At 36.5% G+C, this 21,468-nt stretch overlaps 1 protein-coding gene across 5 annotated transcripts in view; it reads left to right on the plus strand.

Annotated features, from left to right (window-relative positions):
* The window catches only part of SLCO1C1 (solute carrier organic anion transporter family member 1C1), a 61,145-nt gene that overhangs the window by 21,276 nt on the left and 18,401 nt on the right, over positions 1-21,468 (plus strand). For 4 of the 5 annotated variants that reach the window (XM_032347483.1, XM_032347484.1, XM_032347486.1 and 1 more), the window contains 5 exons: positions 5,687-5,811; positions 9,027-9,173; positions 10,959-11,057; positions 12,814-13,059; positions 14,257-14,421. In XM_032347483.1, the coding sequence (XP_032203374.1) occupies positions 5,687-5,811; positions 9,027-9,173; positions 10,959-11,057; positions 12,814-13,059; positions 14,257-14,421 (782 nt within the window). The remainder of the gene's footprint in view (positions 1-5,686; positions 5,812-9,026; positions 9,174-10,958; positions 11,058-12,813; positions 13,060-14,256; positions 14,422-21,468) is intronic. The other variant, XM_032347485.1, reaches the window with a different exon arrangement.

Raw genomic sequence — 21,468 nt, forward strand, 5'->3', positions numbered from 1 at the left:
AAGGGAGGGAAGAGTCACACTGAAGAAGGTAGGATGTGTAGATACTTGGTTTAGGAAAGAGACAGATCAAATTGCAGGTGTGGCAGAGGAGAGGGGGCAATAGTCCCAGAGAAGGGCAAGAGAAAGAGAATCACAGAGTGGGGAAACACAAGGAGAACATTTCCCCAAAGCCATTGGCTTGAAAAATGAGAGAGGCTGAACTTCATGAGTTCTTGCAACCAGTGGGGCATAAAGTTTGGAGTTTTAAAGGTTAACAGGCTTCACTGGGATAGAACCCAGAAGGTACTGTGCTGCTCCTGGAGAGAAGGCAGGCAAACAATCCAGGGGCATACAGTGTGGAAACAGTGATCTGAAGAATGCCTAGGGCACACAACAGGGACATTATTTTCTCTTTTTGGAGCATGTCTCTGAGAGAGAGCACTCACATAGACACCTCTGAAACAAAGGAGCTGACTGGCCATTCCCCACCCCCACTGTCCCTTGGCATAAACACAGAGCAACCTATAGACACTGGCTACCTAAATTGCATATACCAAGTCCTACTCTGGCAGGACTGCTCTTCTCAGTTAAGCTTGCCTCAGAGTCCCAGTGCAGTGGGCCCCTACCTCAGAAAGACTAGCACAAACCCCTGCTCATACCATATTTCCCAAGCAGAGAATTCTGCAGGGCTTGAGTACTGGTGGAAGTGGTGTCAAGTTTCATTTCACAAGCAGACCAAAGCACACCTGGTTAAAACTCACCGTATTCAAGCCAGGGATAAAACACTATCCACTGAAGGCAAGGAGAGCTTCTGAGGATGACTGGCATGAAGGATAGCTTAGATAAAAGACAACACCAGAACACATGCAGCATATACGTGAGATACTCCCTGAAACCAGGACCTGGGCACTACATGATCTCTTATTCATGAGGCCATTGCTTTCAGGAGCAGAAAACATAATTGGCTTTTCTAACACAGAGAAGAAGGCAGAGACTTAGAAAAAATTCAAAGAAGGAAACATTTATTGCAAATAAAAAAAACAAGATAAGACCATAGCCAGAGATCTAAGTAAAACAGACATAAGTAATATACCTGATGGAGAATGTAAAAAAAGAATCATAAGGATACTCACTGGACTTGAGAAAAGAAGACATCAGTAAGACCCTTACAACAGAGATAAAAGAGTTAAAAAAGAATCAGAGATGAAGAATGCAATAAACAAAATTGGAAACAGGCTTCATGCAATGAACAGCAGGCTGGAAGAAACAGAGGAACAGATGAGTAACCTAGAAGACAATGGAAAATAATGAAGTGGAACAAAAGAGAGAAAGAAGAAGAATGGAACATGAGAATATGCTTAGGGAACTTGGGGACTCCATCAAACATAACATTCATATTATAGGAGTGTCTGAAGAAGAGGAGAGAGAAAGGGGGCAGAAAATTTATTTGAGGAAATAATAACTGAAAACTTCCCTAATCTGCAGAAGGAAACAGACATCTTGATCCAGGAGGCACAGAGAATGCCCATCAGAATCAACAAAAGCAGGCCAACACCGAGACTTATTGCAATTAAATTTGCAAAATATAGTGATAAAGAAAAAAAAAGGCAGAAACAAAACAAGTCTTTAACTTACAAGGGAAGATCCATAAGGCTAGTTGCAGATTTCTCAACAGAAACTTGGCAAGCCAGAAGAGAGTGGCATGATACATTCAAAGTGCTGAATGGGAAAAATCTATAGCCAAGAGTACTCTAACCAGTAACGCCATCATTCAGAATAGAAGGTGAGATAAAGTTTCCCAGATAAGTAAGAACTGAAAGAATTCATGACCAGCCCTTCAAGGAATATAAGGGACTCTTTTAGTGCAAAGGAGACCAAAAGTAACAAAGACAAGAAAAGATCAAAGAAATGTCTGGAAACAATGACAAAACAAGGATAAAATGAAAATAAACACATATCTGTCAATAATTACTTTGAATGTAAGTGTACTAAGCAATAAAAATACATAGGGTGTCAGAATATATTAAAAAATCCATCTATATGCTGCCTCTAATAGATTCATTTTAGACCTATAGACAGAGATTGAAAAGTGAGGGATAGAGAAACATTTATCATGCAAATTGATATAAAAAGAAAGCCAGAGTAGCAATACTTATATCAGTCAAACTAGACTTTAAAATGAAGACTATAACAAGTAACAAAAAAAGGATACTATCTCATAATAAAGGGGACAATCCAACAAGAAGATCTAATAATTGTAAAAATTTATGTGCTCAACATGAAGCATCCAAATACATAAAACAATAACAAACATAAAGGAATTGATGATAATACAATAATAGTAGGGGACTTTGACATTCCACTTACATCAATGGACAGATCATCTAAACAGAAAATAAATACAGAAACAATGACTTTGAATGACACACTGAACCAGATGCACTTAACAAATACATTCAGAACATTTGATTCTAAAACAAAAAAATACACATTCTTTTCAAGCGCAAATAGAACATTTTTCAGAATAGATCACATAGTTCATCACAAATTAGGCCTCAACAAATACAAAAAGATTGAAATCATTCCATGCACCTTTTCTGACCACAACACTATAAAATTAGAGGTCAACCACAAGAAAAAATCTGGAAAGACCAAAAATACATGGAGGTTAAATGACATACTACTAAACAATGAATGGGTCAACCAGAAAACAAAAACAGTAATGAAAAATGCACCAAAAGAAATGAAAATGAAAACAAAATTGTCCAAAACTTTTGGGGTGTGGCAAAAGTTATTCTAAGATGGAAGTATAGAGCAGTAAAGGCCTACCTCAAGAAGCAAGAAAAATCTCAAACAACCTAACCTTATACCTAAAGGAGCTAGAAAAAGAACAATAAATGAAGCCTAATGCCAGAAGAATGAGGGAAATAACAGCAGAAATAAATGATACAGAAACTAAAAAAAGGAAAAAAAAACCAATACAACAGATCAATGAAATCAGGAGCGGTTCTTTGACAAAATGAATTAATATTAATAAACCTCTAGCCAGACTTCTCAAAGTAGAAAAGAGAAAGGACCCAAATAAATAAAATCACAAAGGAGAGGGCCACCTGTGTGGCTCAGTTGGTGAAGTGGGTAAGTGTCTGCCTTTGGCTCAGGTCATGACTTTAGGGTCCTAGGAATGAGCCCTGCATCGGGCTCCCTGGTCAGTAAGAAGTCTGGTTCTTCCTCTCCCTCTCCCTCTCACTTGTGTGTGAACTCTCTCTCTCTCTAATAAGTAAAATCTTTTTTTAAAAAAATCACAAAAGAGAGAGGAGAAATAACCAACACCACAGAAATATAAACAATTACAAGAGAATATTATGAAAAACTGTATGCCACAAATTGAACAATCTAGAAGTAGATAAATTCCTAGAAACATATAAATCACCAAAACTGAAACAATAAGAAATGGAAAACTTGAATAGACCTATGATCAGCTAAGATACTGAATCAGTAATCAAAAACCACTAAACAAACAAAAATCCAGGGCCAAATGGCTTCACAGGGGATTTCTAAGGAACATTTAAAGAAGAGTTAATACCTATTCTTCTCAAACTGTTCCAAAAAACAGAAAAGGAAAGAAAACGTCCAAATTCATTCTATTAGGCTAGCATTTCCCTGATATCAAACCAGATCAAGACTTCACTAAAAAAGAGAACTACTGGCCAATAACCCTAATGAACATGGATGCAAAAATTCTCAGTAGAATACTAGCAATCAGAATCCAACAATACATTAAAAAAATTATTCACCACAATCAGGTGGGATTTATTCCTGGGTTTCAAGAGTGATTCAATATTCAGAAATCAATCAGTGTGATACACCACATTAATAAAAGAAGGGATGAAAACCAAGCAGATGCAAAAAAAAAGCATTTGTCGAAGTGTAACACCCATTCATGATAAAAATCCTCAGCAAAGTAGGTTTAGAGGGGACATACCTCAACATAATAAAGGCCATCTGTGAAAAATCCACAGCTTATATAATCCTCAGTGGAGAAAAACTGAGGGCTTTTCCTCTATGGTCATGAACAAGACAGGGATATCCTTTTTCATCACTATTATTCACTCTGGTACTAGGACTCCTAGCCACATCAGTCAGACAACAACAACAATAATAAAAATAAAAAGCTTGCAACTCATCAAGGAGGAAGTCAAACTTCTGCTATTTGCAGATGACACGACACTCCAAATGGAAAGCCTGAAAGACTACACACACACACACACACACACACACACAAAACAACAAACAAACAAAAACCCTACTAGAACCAATAAATGAATAAACAAAAAGTGGCAGGATAAAAAATGTACAGAAATCTGTTGTATTTCTGTTCATCAATAATAAAATGGCAGTAAGAGAGTTTAAGGAATCAATCCCATGTACAATTGTACCAAAAATAGTAAGATATGTAGGAATAAACCTAACCAAAGAGGTGAAAGACCTATACTCTAAAAATTATAAAACACTGATGAAAGAAATTAAATATGACACAAATAAATGGAAAGACATTACATCCTCATAGATTAGAAGAACAAATTGTTAAAAATATCTATACTGCCCAAAGCAATCTACACATTTAATGCAGTCCCTATCAAAATACCACCAGCAATTTTCACAGAGCAAGAATAAACAATCCTAAAATTTGAAGGGACCACAAATGACCCCAAAGAGTCAGTTATTCATTTATATATATGTGTATATACGTATACACATATATATACATATATATATAACGAAACTATAGTGATCAAGATAGTATTGTTACCAGCACAAAAATAGACACATAGATCAATGAAACGGAATTGAAAACCCCGAAATGAACCCACAACTATATGGCCAACTAATGTTTGACAAAGCAGAAAGGAATATCCAATGAGAAAAAGACAATGTCTTCAGTAAATGGTGTTGGGAAAACTGGACAGCAACATGCAAAAGAAAGAAACTGGACGACTTACACCATACACAAAAATAAACTCAAAATGGATGAAAGACCTAAATGTGAGTGAGATCTAAAACCAGAAAAATCCTAGAGGAGAACACAGGTGATGGGATTAAGGAGTGCACTTGTGATAATCACCTGATGTTTCAGTAAGTGTGGAATCACTATATTGTATACTTGAAACTAATATTACACTGCATATTAACTAACTGGGATTTAAATAAAAACTTAAATCCCCAAACCCCGCATATCATCATCAATTCTCTAGTATCAGCAATGCAGTTGTTCTACTAAATTTACAACTCTAAAACCACTATGCAAGACCTAGTTCTTAAATAGTTCTTAAATTATTTCTTTTATGCTGACTTAAAGATAATCATGATTTTATCAAGTGTTGGATATTTTTTTCATCAGGATTGTACAGGTGATTTAGGATCATTATTTTTACATTAAAAGGAACCTTTGTAAATGATTCTTCTTTTATTTTCTTTTACCACACCGGGTAATTGGTTTGGATCTAGTTGAAATACCAGTGAACCAGACTTCCTGGCAGAGTTTCTGGCTATCTCTTCAGGTCGTTGCTGTTAATTGCTGTTTCAGTTTTAGTGATTCAGGTAGCTGCAAACTCAAACAGGTGCCCTAATAAGTCATATAGTATCCATATAATATTTTTAACATGATGTTAAGTGAATCTGTAGTAAAGAAAACATTCTTTTTGTACAGGTACAGATATGAAAAGTATTCTCCTTTCTCTAATTCTACTCTCAGCCTCTCTCCATGTCTCTTGGAGTCAGACAGTCAATTACCTCTCTCGGTTATAGAAAAACCACAATCCAAAAGAAATGATGGTAAGATGATTTTTTTTTTTTTTACTTGACTAAGAAAGCTAAAAAAAAAAAAAAAAAAAGACTTTTTGTGTGCTTTAGGATGGACAAAAATTTCTGTGTTTTTTTTCTGTTAAAAGCTTTACCATTTAAATCACGATATTATAGTGCCATAAAAATTCCTAGAATATAAGGCAGTATATGATGATATCCTAAAAGAATATGCAGAGATTCAAATCTTATGGAAAGGGCCATTAATTACCAGTGATTGAGAAAAGCTCACTAGGAACGATTAGTTCCGATTAGGAACGATTAGTTCCTAATAAGGTGGGCCATCAAATCAGGATAAAACTAAGTTGGCACATGACAGATCTCAGTCCATCGCTCCACTACGAAAGAAATATATTTTTCCACCAGATCTCAATAGAAAATCTGTGTGCAGCCCCTTTTCATCAGAATGGCAAAAATTTAATCTCAATTTGTCCCTAACTTCACCCTTTTTCCCAGGGGTGGCTTACATTCTGGGGAGCTTACATAATAGCAAAGGGGGTGGTCGTGGGAGGGGCCTCTTGGTGTTATCAGTCCCCTGTCAACTTAGATATTTAAAATCCCTCCAGCCACAGTATGTGGTCATACATGTCACATTAGTGCCACCCCGTGTCTACCTTTATGTCCTTTTTAGCACAACTCTCTCTGATGCAGAGGCGACAGTCTTAGAAACTCAGAAATAGTTCTATTTTCCACACAAGACAGGATGCAGGGAATTTTGTTAGAATGTCTAGAGTTCCATATGGCTGACACATATTCTATAGCAATGCATTCTGTGAGCCACCCATGGGAACATGGGAATCATCCGGAAACCCTCTGAGGAGTCCAGAGCAGGAGTGTTTAGCCACAATGTACAACTGTCTCATCTTTGGGGTATTGATACCTTCCTGAGCTCTATATGCCCATGGTAGCACAGGTTCTCCCTGCTCATGGAGTCCACACCATCTACCCACAGGTGTCTGCCCTGTGTCTAGGATGCTAATGAAGCAGGAGCTCCAATGTCCTCTCTCTACTGCCCTTCAGCACTGACATGCTCTATGCTTCCTCTTCATCAATCCAATCTCCTTCCCTGCGCCTAGCCTCCGGATTGATTTCTGTATAGGCAGCGTGGAAGCTTCTCTTTTATCTACCTGCTAGTCATGCCAATCTTTTATCTATAGCATAAAACCTTTTGTTTCCCCTGATATCCTGACCAGTGCTTTCTTTTTAGATGTGTTTTTCCTGAGCACTGAACACTTGAGGTCTTGTTTTTTGAATGAAGGGAAGGGCCAGAGGATTAAAGAAAATCTAGAAATTTGAGGGGACAAAGTTTACCCCATCCTGCTGTATGAAAAGAAGCAGAAAAGCCCACTGGAAGGAGGAGAGTCTAAGAGGAGGACTTGGACTTTCATCTCTACATGTGTACAGTCACTGAAGAGATTTTGTTTTTGTTTTTGATAATCATGGAAGATGTGATACAAATGGCAATTCAGCTACTTAGGAAATATTTAAACCTTTAATGTTAAGAGAAATAGGGTTAAAGGCGAGAATTAAAATGTTTTTAAAGGGAAGAGATACAAGTTATTAGACAGGTATATAATATAAGACTCACAACTCCATCTCTTTCTTTCATTTAAATGAGGTCTTGCTCCCTTAAAGCCATAGACCTATGTGGACATCAGACATAGTGGACACAAAGTTCATCCTAAAAATGATAGTGGGGTAAATATAGGGCTCTTCTCAAAAATGCTCCACCTACAACTCCCATCTCCCCACAATACTGGAAAGTAGAGCTGTCTGACAGAACTCTCTGCAACGGTGGAAACGTTCTGTATCTATGCTGTTCGATACAGCAGCCATTAGCCACTTGTCATTATTGAGTACTGTAATACAGCTAGTGTGACTGAAGAACGGAATTTTTAACTTTCTATAACTTTAATTAATTTACACTTCAGTAACCACATGTGCTGTGTGGTTACTATACTGGAAAGCATAGATCTAAGATGTCTTCCCCTATCTATAAGACTTCCGTACAAACAAGCTTCTTGGGATCACAAAAATGTTAAGGGTAGAATTGAATTAGAATCAGTTTTTCTGGAAAAGGAATTCACATTATATTTGGGGGGTGGGTAGACTGGAAATCCACAGAAGATTAAAGAAGAAATGCTTCATCACTTGGCTACATTTTCAGAAGAGACAGAGTTAGAAGCAACAAAACTACACAGTAGTTTTATCGGTCACACAATCTGACTCATCTGCACGAAAGGATTCACCTCAGTTCTAAATAACCATATTTTACTTTCAAAATTTACTTTAAGGGCTACTGAAGAGTGGAAAAAACTCTCACCTCATAGGATTATAGGAGAATTTAACTTTAAAAATGCCTGCCAATCACTTAGCCCAGTGTCTGACAGAAAAATAGCACTCAGAAGTGGTGATTGTCAGAGATAGAAAGTATTATCTCTTTTATTAAAGTGATTAAACTCTTCAAAGTGTATTTCATTTGTGATATGGGACTTAATTCTCCAGCTTCACATGATTATATCAAGATATGTCTTCTACAAAAGCATTTAAAAGTTGTTAGCTTTGAATTTCATTCTAAGAATACTGATGAAAGGTTCTTTATGTTGGAATAGTTACTAAAGCATATAAGGTTTTAAAATTTTATGTGAATTTTATTTCCTAAACCTGAGCCCTAAAAAATCATTATTTGTTGTCAAGCAGTTGTGATGCTGCCTGAGGTTGAAGTATTACCATATAAAATTTTGAATTGCAGGTACAAGTTGGTCAGCAGTAACATTGCAAGTGATTTCTGTTGAAAAATAGAAAAGTTTAAAGATTAAGAAGAGAAAACCCTTCATTCAAAATTGTGTGTTTTGTCCCAGACAGGATATTGAATGTTATAGAAGCATAGGAATTCAAAGAACTCAGTGTAAATAAAAATAAGAAAGAGAAGAGAAAATTAGAAACAAGGCGTCAGAAAGAAAAATCAAAGGAGTTCCTTGATCAAAATCTCTGAGGGATTTACCCTACCTAAAACATTGAAGCTTAAATATTTTCCGATCTTGGTTTGACTCCTATCAAATTATGTCTGTTGAAAATTTCACTTTTACATCCTAATCCAATTTTACTACAGCTTGTAGAAATGCAGAATAAATATTTAACTTCAATACTGATCTAATTTCATTCCTCTTGTTTGCTTTCCTTTCAAGAATGTGAAATGGATGCCAGCTCTTCCATGTGGGTTTATGTTTTCCTGGGGAACCTTCTTCGTGGAATTGGGGAAACTCCGATTCAGCCTCTAGGCATCGCCTACCTTGATGATTTTGCCAGTGAAGACAATTCTGCTTTCTATATTGGTAATACCTACCTCATTTATCTTCTGAGGACGCAGAGTACCCAGTTTTCTTGACTCCACTCCAAACTAAATAGGGCATGGAAGGTTTTATCCTTCAGATTCTGTTCCTTTACTGAGTTCACATGTTCAGAGGTCCACACTGAGGATTTGGATGATGAAGAAACTCAAATTAGAAGGACCAATTGCATTAGGGAAAGAACATCAGATTAAAAAGAAATAACTGGAAGATGGACTGCCATGATGTATGACTTCATGCAAATATTTTCATGAACTTCAGATTTCATAGGTTCTTTTTTACTGGGTTAACTGTACTACTGAACCACCTAGGTATCATTTATATTCATTTTTTATTTTGTTCCCAGAGCCCTAGGAACTACTTCCCATCTTTTAAATCCTATTTAAAGCAGTTTCTTCCTATGAGGGATGGGCAAGGAATTTTGAGATCTCAATAGCAGGCATGAATGGATAAAAACACAGGAAGGATGAGAGCAAGGCCTGAGGCGAACCCATGCCTGGAACAGGTGCCAGTAGATAGACTAGCAGCTAAAATCACACACACACATGCACACACACATATGCACACACACACAATAGAGCAAACTCTAATTCCAAGGCCAGGTACATCTAAGCAGCATTTATTGAGTGCCTCTTATGTCTTGGAAACTAAATTTTTCTCCATTTCACATATCAGCCTTGATTTCTTGGGGTTCTAATCTTTTGAGGTCCTGGCCTTCAAGGCATAGAGGACAAGATTTAAATTCACTGAGAGGGGCTGCAACCAGCCCTACAGTATAGTTCTGCCCTGGCCATGCGTGCAGAACTCCAGAGGGCTCTCCTTACAGTCAGGCGAGCTGTAATTAAAAACAGGTTACCTGCTCTAATGGAACACTGCAGTGTAAGTCAGGACCTGGCACAGAAGCTCCATCACATGGGCTAGACAGTTACTCTGGGGACTGGAAGAAAAATTGCAAGCCAAGAGATGCATGCAGGTGTCTGGGTGTCCCTTCCTTGCTCTCTCTCTCCATTCTTCTCTTCTCTTCTGGAAAGGTTCTGTTCATTGCCATTGACTCTTTTTCTTAAATTAATCTGCCAGGAATATGTGTGCGAGAAGTTCTGTGGTGACATGAAAGGCAGATGGGACATACTTTGCCGGGAAGAGCTACCTTTCTGGTAACCAGAAATGGTGTTTTTCAAGTAATCTGCTCCCGTCTCATATTAATGCAGCCCAGGCTGGTCATGATTGTTCCAAAGAGCACCCCTCTGCACTCCCAGGTCTGACTGGTTGTGTTCACGGATCTGCTCCCACAGACGGTCCCACAGACTCTCTGAATGCATGCACTTTTGCACTAAGGTGGAAAAAATCAATTTTAATGTTAAAAGGACTCAGAACTTAACCAACCATAGAAAGTTTTTGAAAGACTGTCAAAATAGTATAATTCTGATTTTTTTTTTTTTTTTTTAACCAGTAGGGGAAATCTAATTCTAGGGAGTAAAGTTTTCTCCATTTGGGGGAAATTAACTTCTTCAGAATCCTGGTGTTATTTCCTTACTAAGAGGCAATTAACGCCTTCCACATGTTCATTCTTCTTCCAAAGCTGAGAAGGACTTATTTCATGATTCAATAAGGTTGAAAAATGGACAAATTAAGCTCAGTTAAGTGAAGAGTTGATGAGATATTTTCAGCTACTAACTGGATCTCACTCCTATTTCTTGTTTAAAAAATTATTAATTTACAAAAGTGGGAAAATGCCACTTCTTTTCCTTTTTTTTTTTTTTTTGGATGCAGGGTGTGTGCAGACGGTTGCAATTATAGGACCGATCTTTGGCTTCCTGCTAGGCTCACTATGCGCCAAACTGTATGTTGACATTGGCTTTGTAAACCTAGGTAAGGAAGTTTATTTTTATTTATTTATTTATTTTAGTCACTGAACATTTTTAATGGGGATGGTGTAGAAAATATCAAATTCCCTTTTTATAAAGTGACAGGATGGCAATCTTTCATAAAATGAAAATAATCCACTGAAAATTGGTCATTGATATAATCACTGCATGCATTAATAAATGGAATATGAAAAATAGGCAGTGGTTAGAACTGGATGACCCATGGTTTGTTATTCAGATGTATCCCTTTCCACTTCTGGTTTGCCACTTCAAGTGAATTCCAGCACAGTTAAGACTAAAAACTGTGGCCTCTTGTTGGTTCAGGTGTAGCAACATGACAGTCACATCAGTTGATAATGTATTTTGTAGATTTGCCAGGCAGACCAAGAATTGAAAGTCTTCTGGCAACCAAAATAATGTTCTTTACTATACAGATCTTTTTCAGATGGAGGCAGATTAGAGTAAGGCTACCTTATTCTCTGGGAGAATGCTTGTGGAGGGAACAAATGGGGGACCTCATCTTTCCATGCTATTAATGTGTTTCTTTCTTGTGAGATGTACCTCCTAGATGTGGCCATCACTACATCACTTTTCTAACTTTTTTAAGAAGTTCAAGAAAGCAGAAACAAGAAAACAGGTTTCATTTTTTTAAAATTCTGAAACTGCATTTTGAGGTCCACATGTGTTAAAGTTAAATGCAAAACTCTTGCGCCAGTTTTACTTTTTTATCAAATAAACTGCAAGAAACATTCCAAAAATTTTATTTATTTATTCATTAAACTCATTAATTTTGCATCTATTCTATCCCAGGTGCTGTTCTACCACAAAATGGTGAATACAATAGTAGTTGAGTGCTTGACTTCCCGAGGTTTTGAAATCCACTCATGGAGATTGATTCAGATAAGAAAGCATAGGTGTGATGAGTGTTCCAGAGGGAAGTTGTTAAGGGGAAGAAATGAAGATGCGATGATGAGCCAGTGTGAACATTTTACCAAGTATAATGTGGCAATTGAGCCTAGTCGTCATAGGACATGTGTTTAGTTCATTGTTCTCACGGAGTGTAGTGGAGGTAGATCTATCGTAAGTTTTATGGTTCTTATATAGAAAGGAAAAAAAAAACCACTTGATTTGGTTAAAAAAAAAAAACTTCATCACCACTTACCTTTTTGTCAAATAAGAAATGGTATCAAAAATAAAGTTTTGCTGATGAATAAGATAGTGACATTTTCTTTATATATACAAATCTTGCATTCAGACCTAGAGTAGCTCTGGAGTATTACAGTCATTTAGTGAGTAACACTGAGTGTTTAGACTAGACTGGCACCAGTCTTTCTTTGAGAAAAATCTTGGACAGACATTCAATATGTGGACCAGATGCAAGGGTTGCTGTTGGGGGGTAGCCGGCAGAAGGCTTGGAGCCCCCATAATTCTCCCTCATAGGGTGCTTGCTTCCTGTCATGGACCGGGGTTTTCCTCTGCAAAACCCCAGAGTAAGACCCCCTCCCCCAGGATTTAGGCTCTATATTTTAAATCTAAGGAACAAATAAAGAAAAGCATCATGCTCCAGAAATAAAGCAGCATGTTTCCTTCAAAAAGCAAGAAGATGATAATGTTCAGACTAGAAAGTTATCATGCATGAATTATTAGGTATTCTTATGATGTGATAGAGCTAATGCTAGGATTTAAAAAAAAAGAAGAGGCTTATTTCAACTCACTGGCTTTGCTGTATATGCAATTTAGCCATCCTCTCTGTCTTTCAGATCACATAACCATTACTCCAAAGGATCCCCAGTGGGTAGGAGCCTGGTGGCTGGGTTACCTAATAGCAGGAATTGTAAGTCTTCTCGCAGCTCTGCCTTTCTGGTGTTTACCAAAAAGTCTTCCAAGACACCGAAGTAAAGAGGATTCCAATTCCGTCTCTGAGAAATCCAAGTTTATTATGGACGATCATGCAGACTACCAAACATCCCTTGGAGAGAAGTCAAAAATAATGGAAATGGCAAGAGGTGAGCCAGACTCTCCTTGATTTTGAAGCACTTTCAGTTTTCCTGTTGAGACTCTGTAGGGGATCTATATATAATACCCTTCTCTCCCTACCGTTTGTTCAGAAAATTTCAGAAACTATACAGGACACAGAATTGAAGATTACAAAGTCAACTTTATTACTGGAGCATAGATTAAAGAACATGACCCAAAGTTTGGGTAATCTTCATTGCTGACATTCCCAGCCTTACAATATACTTCAGGTTAGACCTAGCAATGGATCCCCTATCCGGATTGCTGCTTCCCATCAGTCTGGGTGGACAGAAGAGAGTGAATCTTCAGATCTTGTGGCCTTTTAACAGATGAGATTCAGTCATCTGACAAATGTGTCAGTGCCTGTTTCCCACCCTTGACCGAAGGAGTGAGTGTGATGGGGGGACACAAGGCCAGACATGTTCATGTGAATTCCTTCCACATGGAAAAAGAGTGACCAAGAGAGTGACCAAGGGTCCTCCTCAGCTGGGCCCAGCAAACAGTATTTACAGAAAATCTCCACATTTCAAACTTTTCAGCTACATCATAGGAAGAAGGGAGAATGCTAAAGCTCATTTCTTAGATTAAGTTCATTAAATTAAACGGAGATAAGGTTCATATTTCTTTATGACCATGATGCAAGTTTAAAGAGGAGAGACCAGAAAACTGAAGTTCTTGATGTCCTACCAATGACTTTCAGCTCTGTGGGGAGGAAGTATTCTTGTTTCTCTTTCCTTCTACCCATGTCATTGGGAGGAACGTGTTCCTGTCTGACTTCTACCTCTAACTGTAATCTAAATATGATTTAGATTACAGTAAATTATAATAAAATAATTATAATAGTAATTATAATAAAATTATAATTTAATTTTAATTAAATTATAACTATATTGATGAATTGTAATAAAATTTTCATTATAATAAAAATAAAATTAAAAAATAAAAAGTAATTATAATAAAAATATAATTTAGATTATATGCCTGTAGAAGCAAGTGCTTGTGTCTCCATATGAACCCGACAGATCTCAGCCTTGACTTATGCCAGTGCTTCATATCCATAGTGTCTGTATGCACTGTGCTAGAACTGCTCCTTCTAACTGTAGCAGCTGTGCCCGGGTGGCAAGACTGTGTCTTCTGCTGAGTGCGACACGGTCTTTAATTACTCCCACATTACTTTTGTCTTACAGACTTTCTTCCATCACTGAAGAATCTCTTTGGAAATCCACTGTACCTGCTGTATTTGTGTGCCAGCACGGTTCAGTTCAATTCTTTGTTTGGAATGGTGACCTATAAACCCAAGTACATCGAACAGCAGTATGGGCAGTCATCTTCCAAAGCCAACTTTGTTATCGGTATGCTCATCTGTCCTTCCCACTCACCAGTAGGCACCGTCAGCTGCATCTTGTTAACCCTTAGGTATTTTTTTTTTTAAGATTTTATTTATTTATTTGACAAAGAGAGATCACAAGAAGGCAGAGAGGCAAGCAGAGAGAGAGAGGAGGAAGCAGGCTCCCTGCTGAGCAGAGAGCCCGATGTGGGACTTGATCCCAGGACCCTGAGATCATGACCCAAGCCGAAGGCAGCGGCTTAACCCACTGTGCCACCCAGGCGCCCAACCCTTAGGTATTTTAGAGAAAGCTCTTCTCCTGTTTAGACTAAAGATGATTTATGGCATTTTAGATATGAAGTCAAAAAGTGAGTGAAAACAAATGTATCAGAATGAAAAAAATCCAGTTAAAATACTGAGGTTGTCGGTGGTACAACTTTGCAGCAAGAATTATTCACAACTGTAAGTGAGTGACCTTAAGAATATTACATAAACTGAATATGCATTTTATTAGGAGATTGTGATACTGGGTATGTGTCTTTCAAGTGTAGCCAAAACTTCCTAACAGTGGCCATTTAACCTGAACCGTTTCTAGGGATTATAAAAAAGTGAGTATTCAGAGAGGTTAAAAGGTGCTCATTGCAAAACAAAGTTTGTTTTTGCTCAGAGTTAAAGGACTTTTCTGAGTCCTGGCATTCAGGTTATTTTTAAGGGCTGTGTTTCTAGCAGAGCAGGTCAGTCAGTGATGAAAAAGCTATTGAAGGGCACAGAAAAGCATGAGGAAATGAAGGAAGAAGAACCAGAATGTGCAAATACATGAACATCATGCTCCTAGTAATTGGATACTTTTAAAACCTGGATTAGCTCTCTTAGTCCATGAAGACATCATTTAATGGTTCTGTTTCAAGGCATAAATATATCTTATTCCTTTGGACAAATTCCTTAGTAGTAGGAAACTCCAATGATTTAAAAACATTTCTTCTTCATAAAATGTTTTTAAAGTTTTCTATGTATCTATCTCTGAAAGAGGCCTCTGAGCTTATTTCAGAATATGTAATTATCCTGTAACAATCCTGGGTAATGGGCACTTAACAGATGCTAATTTAATTGACTGTTCAGACTACTCTTCTAAATTATAAATATTAAAGCTATACCACTCAACTTTTGCTTTCAACATTGATTGGTTCAAATTTAGTTAATTGTGTGATTTAATGGTGGAGCTGAAAAAAACATTTTAGGTTTTATTCCCCCCAAAACCCCATCTGTGCCAGTCGGTACTTTACACTGACTTTAACAAGAATAGAAGAGAAATAAAAGCTTAGGAGACATTTTTAAAAATTTATTTCAAAATCTCCTTTGTGTTTATTGAGCTATAACTTACAAGCATTCTGCAGCCCCTAAATGTGTAGCTCGGCTGGATAAATGTTTACACCAAAACCTGTGTAGTGACTGTCAGCTAGAATGTGGAGCTCCTTTCAGAATCACAGAGGGCTCTCTCAAACCTCGTCCTACTCCATATGCTTTCCCAGAGCTAATAATTACCTTGAACCCTGCCTGAACCCTGTCATCATAGATGGTTTTTGAACTTATACAAATGGGATCGTATGCTATGTAGTCTTTTGTGTCTAGCTTATTTCAGTCAAAGTAAAATCTATGAGACTCACTCATGTTGTGTATAACAGTTTGATCTTTTTCATTGCTGTGTCATATCCTATCACATGAATATACCACAGTTTGTTCATTTTATTGTTGGTAGGTATTAGGGGTGTTTTCTGGTGTTAACTAGTATCAATAACACTGCCTGATCCTTCTATATGTATTTTAGTGGGTGTATACACAATGTTTTTCTTGGCTGTAACTTGGAGCAGAATTGTTGGTCATGGAAACTATATATGTTTAGACCCATTAAATATAACCAAAACATTTACAATAGGGTTGTGTAAATTTATACTCACACGAGAAGTATAAAAACATTCCAGTTTCTCTTATCCCTGTCATACTCACTATTGTCAATGTTTTTCATTGTAACCATTCTTACAGGTGTGAAGATATCTTATTATAATTTATTTGCATGTAACTGGTAACTGATGATGTTGAGCACTTTTTTGCAAGCTTGTTAGTCATTCCAACATTCTCTTTTTGTCGATATTGTTCAAATTGTTTGCCTGTTTCTCTTGCGCTGTCTGTCTCTTATTGATTTGTACGGATAGGTACTTTTTCTTGATACAAGTTCTTTACTGAATATATGTATTATAACTATTTTCTCACAGACTTCAGTTCTTTTTACTCTCCTAGTGGTGAGCTTCATATTTTTTTATTAACATATAATGTATTATTAGCTCCAGGGGTACAGGTCTGTCAATCGCCAGGTTTACACACGTCACATCACTCACCACAGCACGTACCCTCCCCAGTGTCCATAAGCCAACCACCCTCTCCCTAACCCCCTACACCTGGCAACCCATTTCATATTTTTAAACAAGTCCATTTTCCAGTCTTTTTCTTCTCATTAGTGCTATTTTTAGCCTGTTTTAAGAAATTCTCAAACCTGAAGGCCATGAAAATGTTTTTCTAATATTTCTACTAGTAGCCTAAGTGTTTTAACTTTCACATTTAGGTTATAATACATTTCAGATAATGGATTGTTTTTAAAGATTTTATTTATTTATTTATTTGAGAGAGAGAGAGAGAGAACACAAGCAGGGGTGCAGGCAGAGGGAGAGGGAGAAGCAGATTCCCCACTGAGCAGGGAGCCAGATGTGGGGTTTGATCCCAACACCCTGGGATCATGACCCCAGTGGAAGGCAGATGCTTAACTGATTGAGCTACCCAGGTGCTGCTGGTTATAATACATTTCAATTTTTTTAATATAATGTGAAAAAGGTCAAGGTTCTTTTATCAAAATGAAAAAGCCATCTTTTCCCCAATAATTGCAATGAAGTGGCACATCTTTAAGTGTATGTGTTCATTTCTTATTATTCAACGTGTGCATAACACTTAAAAGTTTCAGGGCATTTGATTTTGGTGTCACTAGAATGATAAATTCATTTTTTATTTCAAATTAAAAACAATATTTCATAAAGGAAAATTAAGAGCATTGTTTGGGAAAAGATATTTATAATAGAAATTGAGATTGTATGTAATCTCATTCCTTTATTGGGTAGATAATAAATGAAATACTTTTGCTATAAAATTATTCTTAAGAAAAATTAGCACAGATGAAAGAACTTAAAATTCTGAGAGATTCAATGGTCTACCTAATTGCATACATACATTATAATGTAGCCAGGAATAAAATTATTTCCCTTGAGTTATATTTCTTCTCTGGACATAATCATTTTTGGAAAACTGAAAAGAAGAATCTAATAATTGTTTTTTAAGTTGTAGACAGTTGATTTCTTTCAGCCATAATCCTCTGTACACTCATATGGTCCCTGAGATCCAAGCTCATCATCAGAATTTTTTAACTCATCTATCAAAGTTTCCCTAAGACTCTGATTCTTCATATTTTCCATCATGTCATGTCTATGGATTATTCAAGTACTTTATGAGAGATAACTAATAGTGTCTAATGATTTCAATCTTTATAGCTAGGATTCTTCTCTGAATGTATCTGGGTTTCACATTAAGTATGGAAAAAAAGCAGAGTAAGGGTAAGTGGGAAAATGAGTCAACATCCATAATACTTATTTTGATGATCTTTAGAATGGTGTAAATAGATGCTTCATTAGGTTAAAAGAGAGATTAAATAAGACCCAGAAAATGCATTGTAAATGTATACAGCTGTCATTCAGTCAATACTGTTCTCTCACTTCTTTCTCTTCTTCTATCATACTTCTCTTTCCTCCTTCATTTGTTTGGGGGGGTGTGCTGGGGGAAATTATAAAGAATGATCCTTTCTGTGATGAAATAAGGGAGAAGCACAAAGAAAGCACATTTCCTCTCTGCTCTCAGAGAAGGCATTTGACATGACATGGCAGAAAGAATAAACAAAAATTTTCCTAGTGTTCAAGGGCCAGTTGTTACAATGTTGATTTATTTTTGCTGTATGTGTTTTTCCATGTTGGCCATACTTCTAAAGTTTAGATTAATATTTTCTCATGTTAACTACATATTAAAGTATAATTTTAATTATTAAAATTATTATTAAAATATAATTTTACCAAGAAAGTTAATGAAAAATAAGCAACAAAAATGTTTCAAATTCAGGGTCTAGGAGGCATATGGCAAAATGATCTTGCTTTTTCAAGTGTGTGGGTTTCTTTTTTCCCCTCATTGCAGTTTCCACTGGAGGAAGTTTAGATAGATAGCTTAATTTTTCTCCTTTTTTCAAAGCTTCTCCTATCACTGTTAAGTTACGTGAAAATGATCTTAAGTTTTGTTTTCCTTCTTAATACACAGATTGCAATTTATTAGCCATTTTTCTTAATTTCTTGTTTTTTTTATTAAATAAAATAATACCTAGTGGACATGATACTGACATTGACATTGATTCTCATTGACAGCAGGATCCATTCTCCATTCTTGAAGATGATACACAGACAAATAAGGGAAAGTTAGGAAAATTATTTGGGGAAAGTTGCTTATAATAGAAAACATTAATTTTTTGTAGCTAAGCTAGCATAGCAAATTAAATATGTGTTATGATATGTTCTAAAATTAGGTCAGGTTATATTAAAAATCTGAGAAATAATGGAAAACAATCTTAGTTTATGAGGAAAAAAATTACTATTATTATACCCAAGAAAGATGGCTAATTTTACTTCTTTGTCTACACCAAATTGGCTACATGAGTGTGAAAAGTCCCATATATTTAAATCTTCTAACAGTGTAACATTGTGAAGGTCCATTATATATTACAGAATTTTACTTTGCTGGGAGAAAAGCTCTAAAACATCCCAAAGTACTTTTATTACTATAACCTATTACCATTTTATTTTAATGGCTAAGGATATTGTACATTTGTATGGGAATCAGAGTTCCCAAATTATATTGTAACTGTGCTGTCGATCTTAAAATATTTATATTTAATATACATAAATATTTATATTTAATAACTTGTTTTGAACAATAACAAAGAATAAGTTCTTCAGCTTGAATGAGTATATGGAAGTAACAACAACATATTCATTCTTAAATTTCTCTTAGCTTTCCTGTTATTTGAGTAAATATATTAAATTCAAAAGACATACATAAATTAAATTGAAACAAATTGTGGATGCTGGTGTAAATTACAGCTGGTATTTCCATTTGGAGTATTTAAATGGTAAACATTTTAAGATCAGCACTTATGGTGTGAGTGAAAAGAAGTGTGTAATGAAGAAATCAGTGACATTTCTACTTCATTAGTGGACTTAAAATGCTTTAGATGAAAGAGGAGAAGCTTTTGGAGGCAAGCAGCACATCTCATTTGATGTTTAGGAAATCTGCTATCAACTCAACTTGGCCCAGCATAGATAGCTTACAGATCCTAGAGAATTTGAAAGGGGGAATCAAGCTGACAGTATATTTGAAATGTACTGCTACTGATTTTATGGAATCATGTTATAATTCATTTCTTAAAATAGGAAAGTAAAATATCCAAGAGAAATGTTGTATGTGGATAAACTAAAGTTTAGCCATTTGGCACATTTTTATGGAAAACTACAAGGAGCTCAGGATATGATGGTGAGCGCAGTTTTTGCCTTGAAGGTGCTATTGGAAGGTGAGGGGTGCAAACCAGATAAGCTAGCCAGTAATTGTGACAAGGACCAAGACTGATGCCTATGGGACCCTGTACAAGGGCCAGAGGCAGAGGGAGGAAGGGGGCTTCTGATGACCTAATTTGTGCACCCTGATATCAGAGATGTCTCTGGAGGCACCATACAGCTGGTGGAGGCTGTGAGAAGTCTCTAGAAGTAGTCTAGAGAACTCTGGGAGAATAAACCTTATCTTGGAGTCAGAAGAAAATCCTCTAGGAAGAGGTATCAATACCTAAATTAAAAGCAAAAGTATAAGGGGGTGTTAAAACATGAAAATGTGGAAACTAGGGTGGTGTACTGAAAGGATGTTGATCAGGTGAAGCAAATATCTTGCCTAGAAAGGACTGGAGGCAAGAGAGTACAGGAAAATTTCTGGAAGTTTTAGGAGAACACAGGCTCTAAGAGGAGATCAGTCAGGAGAGGATATTTCTGATTTTTAACATTCTGTACTGAGGGAGCAATGCCCTTAGAATCACCCCATTTTGATTCTCAAGATCTTCTAGGCCAAATCAGAGTGGGGAAAAGTTAGGGAAACCCACACAGCATGAACCAACAAAAAGTATCAAAGGGTATCCTTTGTGCTATGACTCCTTATGTCCCAAGTTTGGATTGATATTTAACAAAATAAATGAAATTCTAAGCACACTCTCTCAAGGTTTCGATATAGAGGCTCGTTTTCCGAAGATGTGTTTTTTATAAATTGCTTTTGGGAGATAGAATTGAAAGAGAGAATAGGACTCTGCCCTTTTTGTGTAAGTCTTGGGTCTGTGAGAGGGGGATTTGAAGTCAAGTACTGTGAATATGTGTATGTAAAAATAGGGTCTTAAATGGCACACATCACCTCCATGGCAATGCTTAATTCTTGAGAAGGAAGATGGAATCTGGAACAGAGAAGGAATCTGTTTTATAGATCTCCATATTTAAAAATCAGAAAAATTGGGAGAATATATTAGCATTTATTAACTTGGGTCATGAGAAACCAAGTTTGTTATATTATTTTCCATTATATCCTCTCTTTGGAAAAATAAATAATAATCAGTTTCCTCATAGTTGACCTTTGGCTCTTAAGGGGCCCAGGATACATTTATCTCTACCGCTTGCTATAGCCACAAACCTCAGCTTAGCTGGGGAGGAAAAAATAGCACCCCTTTTTTTTTTTTTTTTTTTCCCCAACTGTTTTGCGATCTTGCCTCCTTCAAGATGAGATGATCTCTAACATGATCATTTTAATTTAACATTTACCAATTTAAAATCTAAACAAGAAGTCACCAAAGAGCCTCTTTTCCCACCTTTTCTAACACAGAAATGTTCCACTCCACGCACCCATCCCA

This window comes from Mustela erminea, chromosome 6, assembly GCF_009829155.1.
Source record: "Mustela erminea isolate mMusErm1 chromosome 6, mMusErm1.Pri, whole genome shotgun sequence".
In the NCBI taxonomy this organism is placed as follows: Eukaryota; Metazoa; Chordata; class Mammalia; order Carnivora; family Mustelidae; genus Mustela; species Mustela erminea.